This window comes from Diadema setosum, chromosome 2, assembly GCF_964275005.1.
Source record: "Diadema setosum chromosome 2, eeDiaSeto1, whole genome shotgun sequence".
In the NCBI taxonomy this organism is placed as follows: Eukaryota; Metazoa; Echinodermata; class Echinoidea; order Diadematoida; family Diadematidae; genus Diadema; species Diadema setosum.
This window is the reverse complement of record NC_092686.1, coordinates 44,163,758-44,173,528: the sequence shown is the minus strand read 5'-3', so window position 1 is coordinate 44,173,528 and position 9,771 is coordinate 44,163,758. Positions and strand designations below refer to the sequence as shown.

The window sequence follows — 9,771 nt, the reverse complement described above, 5'->3', positions numbered from 1 at the left end:
GCCTACCGGCCCGGAGGGGCTTAGTCTGGTTTCCAGACCCTTAGCCAACTTGACTCCGCGGTGACGAAGTCGCCGCCTTTGACGAAGGCACTAAACCTGCTCCAGTTTTTGACGTTCAGGGTGTCAATATCCTGTGTAGCAAAATAGTACGAGCAGAGGGTCTGGGAGCCAGACTATAAGGGACTATATGAGACAATAAACAAGCCTGAAAACTAGACTAGTTTTTGACTCTCACATTGCATAACCTTTGTTTTCTGTGCACGTTTCGACGTGTGGAACAGCCGAAGTCAAACACAAGCCAGCCATCTTCTAGATCTACCCTGACAGGAAGCAGGACAGCGGTCTGCACACTTAGTTTAAATTGAGATATTTTACAGTTTCCTTGAAGGGAAGAGGATTCGACCATGAATTCAATTTCACGGAGATTGGTTTGGTCGACATTGATGCACTCGAGAACCGCGAACGAATCGTACTCGGTTGGTCCAGGTCGCAGTCTTTGCAGGAGGTACCTCGCTTCAACGAGCACCGTACGGACAGCCAGCGGCACAGACTCGGTCGACGCATCGTCCAGTGCAGCGAGTAATGGTGGCGCAAACAAGACGGGCAAAACCAAGGTATTAATCATCATGTAGATTGTGAACATGTCGTGTGAAAAGTCCAGCTTTTGCCCCATATGTCATTACTTTAATTTGCTTTACTCACCAAGCATGCTGTGAAGGCAGTATTTGACATAAAGATTTTATGATGCATGCCGACTTGCACTGCACTCCAAAAATGGCTATATATGAACATTTGAATGGGATACCAGGGAATATTGCATGAGTTAGAGCCAATATTGCACGAATCGAAGATGAGTGCAATATTGGCCCTAATGAGTGCAATATTCCGTGGTATTCCAGGAATTAATGCCATCCAATATAATTATTATCATCTATCATTGCTCGGCCACTCATCTTTGCTCATATAGACCTATCATCAAATAGGAGATATAGATCTACATGTCCTCTACATCATACACTATACTTTTTTTTTTTTTTTTTTTTTTTTTGATGGCCATTTGCTTTCAGGTCACCAAAATCATGATTTTTTTTCCCAACAATGAAATTTGGTGGCCAAAATATAAAGAAAAACATAGAGAATACAATTAATTCTTTAAAATAATTACAACTCGTGCATTAATGCTGAACTACTTGCACATTGCCTGCTCTTCTGAGGCAAAAAAAAAAAAAAAAGAAAAATCTAAAATTCACTGCCTTTTAAGTTTATAGTGTAAATCAATGGCCAAGTGAGAGGCGTTGTGATTAGATTTTTTTTTTAAGATTTGAGTTTGTATCATTTTCTTTTCCCCAAGTTATGTTGTGCACATGTACACTGTAGTATTAGTGATAAAATACAATTACATGTACAGCATAGCGTTATTCATGTATATTTTGCCAGTGGAAAGGTGAATTTTTGTGTTCATTTTAACAGACAAAAAAATACCTCCAATTCATGAATATCATTTTAACACTAAAGAATATTATGCAGAACATTGAACAGATGCAATGTTGAGATGAAGTACAGCATGTATGCACTACATATATTTTCCTTGTGTTAAAAGAAATTCCACAAAATGGGTGATCCATAACTGTGAAGCAGCTTTAGATGATAAATGTTGTCAATATTATGCTGAAGTGTTATTGTTATCTGTTTTGGTTTTTTTTCTGTTTTTTTTTTTCTTGTCAGATCTTATATGATGGTGACTGTCCTCTCTGCATCCAAGAGATCAAGTTTGTCCGGTATCTGAACAAAAAGAAAGATGTCCTCCATTTTGTGGACATCTCCAAGCCAGGATACAACCAGCAAGAGCACAATAACATCCCCCTGGATGAGGCAATGGGTGTCATGCATGTGATTGGTCCTGATAATGTGGTAAGATCGATGTTGAAGCCATCACCAAGCTCATACTCCTCATTCATATATGACAGATGATGATGGTGGTCTGTGACAGATCCAGGCAGGGACCCACCAGGCAGACCCCCTTTATTTTTTGTTGAAACAAAAGAAATAAAAATAAAAAAAATTGGGGGTTAGGGTGTGTGCGCCCCCCCCCCCTTCAATTTTGTAAAAGCGCCCCCTCTTTATGGAATTCCTAGTGGATCCGCCCCTGGTGGTGATGGTGATAATGATTGTAATAGTGATGATAATTATTCTCATAATGACTTATGATAGTAGTAAATATAAGGTTAGTTCTTATATGCATAACCAAAATTAAATTTTTGTAATAATTGTCATGTGATCATCATGATAATTATATATGGATCAGAAACACTGCACAGTCTATGTTGCAAGTCACAACAAATGATTTTGCAAAATTGATTGATGATTCACGTACTGATATCTGAAAATTAAAAGGTTGAGAAAATTATAAATATAAGATAATAATGATAACAGATAATGTTTGTGAAGATTATAAGAATTTACCTGTTGAAAACATTGATACAGTTTAGTGGTAGTAGACCTGCAGAGTACACCAGTTGTACATTGTATATAACACTGCAGTATTGCAATGTAATGATAAACATGTTGGCTTATTGTATGTCGAAATATAATATGCACACTGGCATATTTTATTTTTTATAAAGTATTCAGAGCCACAGTTTAAACAGGAAAGCCCATAAAATTATAAGACATGTACCTTATCATGAGTAAAAATGTACATCCTAAGACTAAAAGAATAAAAAAAATACCACACACTCGATGTACAGAAACTTCAAAAGCATATCTAAATGTTTCCACTTTTTACAGCAAGTGGAAATGTAAATTTGGGGTTTCGTCTTTCTTCTAGCATCAAGTGAAAGTTTTTGTTGTTGTTTTTTTTTTTCAGGAAAGAGAACACTCTGAAACAATATCATCAAAGTAATGAGAAGGAGAAAAGTACATTTGCAGTCATCTTTGTTAAGATAAGAAGTTCCATAATATTATGACTTCATGAATTTTGTTTCAATGTGTCTTTCTTGACTGATTGTCTAACTTCTCTCTACAGATTCACACCAGAATTGATGCTGTGGACGCCATGTACAGAGCATTGGGCTGGGGCTGGATGACCGGGTTCATGAAGTGGCCGGTGTTCTCTGGGATCTTTGACCGCGGCTACATGTGGTTTGCCCGTAACCGCCTCAGGCTAACAGGACGCCAGTGTGAAGAGGCAAATTGTAAAGTGCCTGAGAGATAGTTTAGATGAAGGATCCTAGTGGTCTATGATGTCATATTCCCCAGAATGCCTTTGGGAGGGACAAATCATACTGTGCAAATTGTCTTCAGTGAAATGTGTTGTACATTTTGTTCTTACTTATTTTTAAAGGTCCAGTTTACCTTTGGGAGCAGTGATTTAAAAAATGTTCAAGATATCACATTTGATGCATATATGTGTAGGTCTGTTGTATCACAAAACATCCTACCATATAAAATTTTCGCAATAAAGCCTAAAATATAAGGAAATATCAGTATTTTTCTAAGTAAACCGTAACAGTGGATGGTTTAATCGGGAAGCATTCTTATTATAACTATTGTTCACATTTTGTGTATTTAACAATACTTACCATCGATTATACGGATTCATTTTTTTTTACAGTGGTTGTTTCTATCCCTAACTCACATTTTAGAACTATTTTGAAGCATTAATGCTGAGTTTTTGTTTCATCTGCAAATGGTAAATTATGCCTTTACATTATGATAATTTGTTTTCCACTGTCTAATGCAAGACAGTTATTTTCAACAATAGTTTTTTTTTTCAGTTTTACCTTTATTGACATTGAGTACTGGTAGCTCTATTTGAAGGAATTTGTTGTCTGATAAGGATATGCATAGTCACCATCAAGGCTTTGTGATAATACATGTAACTGATTTATGAAACATGTCTGTCCATGTGATTCGTTATAACAAGAGAATATGAAGCAGAGAGGTGAAGGTCAATGTGTGAATTTTCTTCAATTTGTCTCCCTCTACAAATGAAAGTTGTGAGATCGCAAACTGCTGATCTATAATCTCATAAAATATGATTCTGTATAAACATTTGTACAATAATGATTCTTGAAAGGGTCTTTTAATTTGGCAGTGATAATAAATTATTACATGCACATAATTTATGTCCTGAATGAGACCTTGAAATATTGTGTGTGGAGTAAAAGAAGGAGATAGAGGAGGCACATTGAAAGCAAAACAACAAAGTAAAAATGTACATTTGATGCCACATATCCAGTAGAGGATGGGAAGGTAAATAATATTTGTGGTGAACATCAGTTGTATGCAAAATAATTTGAAATGACAGACTCCTAAATGGATCATTGTTGTTGTACATCATAAAGAGTATCAATGTTTGGTCCAAATGTTGAATAAAGTTTAACTAATGTGAAAATTGTCTTTGCTATCATCTTTTTCTGTCTACATTCTGTCTAAAGTGATAAATCTCATGTTTTCATTTAACACTGTACATCACTAATATTTGTGTGATAAGAAATGAAAGTGTATTATGTATCAACATGGTTAGAAATTCATTTACAATGTAGCATAAAAACATTGCATAATTATGCAGTCTGTGTATGCATGTTGATGTGTGTTTCTGTGTCAGAGAAAAGGAAAGAGAGATGAAGAAGACATGCAAGGGAACAAAAATGAAATGAGAGATAAGACAGTATGATAAATGATGTCGGAAAATGGAAAATTGACGAGATTAATATTTTAGTTTGTGCAAATAAATTCGATGATATGGTAACCATTATGGATGATTAAGATGCTTGAAATAGAACACTTCCCTACAGCGCATAAACGGGATTAAAAAGGGGTTTGAATATCAGTTTAAATCATTCGTATTGCTGTTTTTGCCTCAAAAAGCCGGAGAATAGCTTTAATCGGGGTGTATTTCGTAGAAAACCGCTTGACTTGCGATGACATCATGTGGTCATCCGCGAGCAAGCAAGTAACTCTCCTGGAGAAAATTATAGAATAAAAACATCGGCTATGATAATTTCAGATATAAGTAGTTTCTGGTATTGTGATTTTCGAAAGGTATATTCATGTTTATTTTACTTTGTGGAAAACCAAGATTATTTTAGAGTAAGAATAATAATTTGGAAGAAAAGAGTGATTGGGTCAGAAATCTTCCTCTGGTCAGCTCGGAGAGACCGCGTGAGTTTCATTCGCTCTAAGAACGGCCAGAGGAAGAGAACACGTTTTGCGTCGGAGGAAAAGTCAAAGTTTTGGACAATCATCCCGATTTTGGAGAAAATCGTAAGTAAATTCAACATTTCAATTTATAAATGGATAGAGGAACGTCCAATAACGAATTGTATCTCCGCACGTTGTTTTAGAAAATTTTCTTTAGGGAGAATTATGACGTTGTTAGGTGATAGTGGTCCACCGTGAAATAGTTGCGTTTTCGCTGGACATTAGTCTCGTAGATGATACCGCTTTCCTTCTTTGTGTAAATTCTACATATTGTATGGAAGACAGAAATTAATTAGAATGAAGCCGTTTTAAGTTGTCGACCGTATGCGTTGATATTGTGTTTGTAATTTCGCATTACGAAGTAATAATGGTGTTAGAAAGTTTCCGTTAACGATGATGGGTGCTAGGAGTGAGCGACTACCATCTTGGTTACGACTCATGCTCTGTGTACTTTATCGAGTCGCTTCGGTCAATGGGAGAGGAAGAAAGAAGAGAAGGAGGGAGCGAGCGAGAGGGGAAGAGAGATGGAGGGAGAAAGGGAAAGAGAAAATTGCACCAGCCTTATCGGAGGTGGTATGTCGAAGTAAGAAGAGAAAAAGTTAGGTCGCGTGGCAACGGTCACAAGAGTTGATTCATGTTTTATGTCCAGTTATCCACAAGGGATTTGCCTCGCTCAAGCGAGCGACCTTAGACAGGCAAAAGTACAGATTTTGGTCGGTATTTAGTCAACAAATCGTAGCTCGTTCATTTTGCCGATAAAAATGCCTCGGCGAGCCGTAGTTGAGGAGTTTTAGAGGAACAAAGAGAAACAAAAGACACTCTCCGTACAGTGAGGGGCACGTTTGTTTCGCTGCTTTGACGGCTTGTTCACATTTATATTTAATGTACATGTAGTAGTTATGATTTTGATGCATCGTACTGTATAAAGATGATTGATTTGTGTTATCATTGTATATTGCAGCGGGTTTGTACGACGTATTCCGAAAAGCGGGAACTCGTAACACAACAGAGATTCCTGTGTTGGATTCAGGTATGAATAATGCAATAGATGTTTTGGTGTTATGAAAACGGCAAATTTGATTGAAGTAAATAAGTTGTTTACGCAATGAAGGGAGATGTGATTCCTCCTTTGCATCAATTTGATTAGTCATGCACGAGTTTCGGATTGGTTTAAATAAGTACAGTGTACTATCAACTAAAGATTGGGCAGTTCGCATGACGGGAAGATAGATTGATTTGATTGTTGTTCAGATTAAAGAGAATATGTTTGATGTAAGTGATTTATGGTTACTAAAGGTGACAAGAACCCAAGGGGGGGGGGATTTGGCAATGGTTAACGGTAACATCACCGTTAATGGCTGGTTTGATCGTATGATCATCCCTTGTATATATTATTATAATGCTTGTGCGTAGTATAATTATTATTCCGCTTGCACAGTTATACTTGTATAGGATTTTGGATCGCCAGTTGAGAAGCGTACATTGAGTTAGAAGATTATCGGTATATGAGATACATGTAAATAGTCTATGTCATATATAGTAAGCTATAGTAGATTCATTTGCATAGTCAAGCGCTTTAAATATTTTATGCAACATTGATAGATGGTATCGGATCTTGACGTATCAATTTATTGGTTTTTGACGAATGTTGAGACAAGAGAAATTAGTTGAAAGATTATCATTGTGATCAGCAATTTAGAATATGAAAACAATTTGTTGCATCGTGATGAACAGACACATGCCAAAGGTATAAGTTGCAGATTTTGTTTGGTTTACGTATTTCGGACAATATAGAAAACGAGAGAATTTTATTTAGAACAAAAGCTAATCCACAGTTAGTTTCTGGTCAGGTAATTTCGAGTTTCGAAGTGAAGAAATGTGTTAGCTTGATTTATATCAACGTATGCTCGTTGTTATTGTATTAGTATCGTGTATATAACTATGCTAGTAGCTGTATTGCGTGGTTCAGTATATTTATTGATTATCGTTTTGTTTTTTCTCTGCTTTGCAGGGGTTTTTCTTTTGGATTTTTTGTTTTGATTCTCTGAGTCATTTAGAAACATTAAAGGCCCGAGTTCCTTTAACTGAAGTCTCCCGACATCCTCATTGGTGTGAACCCCGTGGACCTCAACCGTCCATATACCCCGTGAAGTCGACCCACTTCACGACAGAATTTCTGGTGGCAGCGGTGGGATGATTCTTCAGTCGGACGGACACCATCGGGCATCCTGAAACCCCTGAACTCCAAGGTCATCGAGGGCTGGAAGGACTTCGCCAGGGCTGGGGCTTGAAGGACTTCGCCAGGGCCGAGACTGGACTGCGAGGAGTGCAAGTTCCTGTCTGAGAGTGAATCACAAGAGGTTACAGGAGCATCGTAGCAAGGAGAGTTCCGGAGGGAGCTAATAGAGAACATTGTTCAAGAGTAGAACAAAGGTGGTTTAATGTTGGACGGAGTATATCCAACGAGTTAACCTTGGAAGTGTAAAAGGAAGTTTTACATATTCTAAAGCGTATTGTATACATAAAGTGTGTTTGTCTTGTTGTGTTGTTATATTTTATCTTGTGTAGAAGGTGTTAAATATGGCAACAGACGATCAGGGAACGGCAGCGATGGCTGACATGCTGAGGGCGCTGACCACCACACTACAAGGCCTAAGTGTACAGCATGCACCGCCTGCTGTTAAATTGAGCAAATTTAAGGGGACACCTCGTGGGCCGGGAGATCCAAGTGTAGGTGAGTGGGTGGAAGATTTTAATTGTTATGCCCGTCGTTATAAGTTAACAGGGAGTGCCAAAGCGACGGCACTCATGGAGCACCTAGCTGGGCCAGCAAGGGATGAGCTCCTTTGCAGGGATGAGTCGGTCAGGGAGGACTGTGATCAAATAATCGAGGTGCTCCGTTCGCTGTTTGGAACTACCCCGTCAGTACCACTGTTGAGTGCCAACCTGCATAGTCGGATGCAAGCAGAAGGGGAGACGCTGGCAGATTATAGTCGAGCTCTTCTTCGACTGTATACATCCATGGAAGATGCAGCCAGTAACCCGGAAGACAAGGAGGCTTTGAGGCGACTGCGGGACCAGACCCTGAAAGACCGCTTTGTGCGTGGCGCAAGAGAGAAATGGGTTCAAAGGGAACTTAGGAGGATTGAGATGGCTCACAAGTCCAAGAGCTTTTTGGACATGAGGGAAGAAGTCCTCCAGTTCTTTCAGGACCAGGAACATGCTCCACGCCGCAGCAGAACAGGGGTAAATGAGCTGAGCGAGGCACAGGGCTCCGTCCATGCTCTACAGGCTGGAGAAAAAGAAGTGCAAGGGCTGCGGTCGGAGGTGACCGAGCTTCGAAAAGAATTTGCAGCACTTCGCAGCTGTCTACAGGGACTCACTGGTCAGCAGTCGACTAAAGACGGAAGGCGGGACCCCAAGGAGATGACCTGCTTCAACTGTGGGGAGAAGGGGCACCTGGCCCCTTCGTGCCATAAGGAACGCCGTTGCTTTAAGTGCAAGGGAGAGGGTCATCTCAAAAGGGACTGTCCTCAAAACCTTGGACGACCGGCACCCTCCTCACAACCCCGTCCTCAACCAGAGAGCACCGGGGCACCAGCAGGGCTGCAAGGAGTACCTGGTGCACAGGTACGGAGCGCCAGTGGTGCAGTGCACGGGGATGCTGTTGGAAGCTGGAGGAGCAGGTTGCTCTCGAAAAGTCCGACAGCGATCATCAAGTTGGCAGGACTGGAGATGGGTTGCGTCTTGGACACTGGTGCAGAAACCTCCCTCATCCCGGCCTCTGTATATGAAGGGAAGCTCCGCAATAACCTTGGGGAAGTGGGAGAGGTGGGAACCTTTCTCAGTGTGGTTGGGGCGAGCGGATTGGAGCTTCCTATTAAGGGTTGCATAGAAGCCCCACTGAGCTTAGGGTCAGCCACTATTCAAGCAGCTTTCTTGGTGGTGGATGACCAGCAGGCAGTGAAGAGTACCAGGCAGGAAGAGTTCCCGATACTTCTGGGATGTAACATCCTGCGCCCACTTCGCGAGCAACTTCTCCCGCTGGGTGATCAAGCAGGAGGAGAGCTGGGCCTGGTCTTCAGTACTCTACAGGGAGGGGATTGGGAGGGGAACGAGGAAACTAGGCGGCCAATCCCAGTCATGCCGGAGCAGGAAGAAGTGATCCCACCATTTACGGTTCGTCGCATCGCCTGCCGCACGACACCTACGGATGAGACCTTACTGGTGACAGCAGTCCCCATCTGTACAGAGGGAGACCAGGCAGTGGCAGCCTATGATGGCTGTCACAATACAGCGGGAGGGAAGCTCAACCTGTATGTGGCGAACAGAACAGAGCTGTTACAGGTTATCCGCCCTGAAACACCTGTAGCAAAGGCAATTGCAGTCCATCCCAGGGAAGAAGTGATGTTGTCCTTGAAGGGAAGCCAAAGGATTGTAGTGTCTGTGGAGGAGGTCATTACAGACACGGTAGACTCTCTAGTGTACCAAGAGGAGAAGACCCAGGTATCCTCAGAGGATCTCCCTCAGGAAGGAAGTAAAGATGAAAATTTACTTCCAACTGGG

At 40.7% G+C, this 9,771-nt stretch overlaps 1 protein-coding gene across 1 annotated transcript; it reads left to right on the top strand.

Moving 5' to 3' along the window:
* Positions 1-329: 329 nt before the first annotated feature.
* Positions 330-4,379, top strand: LOC140246017 (uncharacterized). The gene is made up of 3 exons (XM_072325466.1): positions 330-614; positions 1,726-1,911; positions 3,026-4,379. The coding sequence occupies exons 1-3, from the start codon at positions 405-407 to the stop codon at positions 3,212-3,214; spliced, it is 585 nt and encodes a 194-aa protein (XP_072181567.1). The 5' UTR covers positions 330-404; the 3' UTR covers positions 3,215-4,379.
* The last annotated feature ends 5,392 nt before the right edge of the window (positions 4,380-9,771 follow it).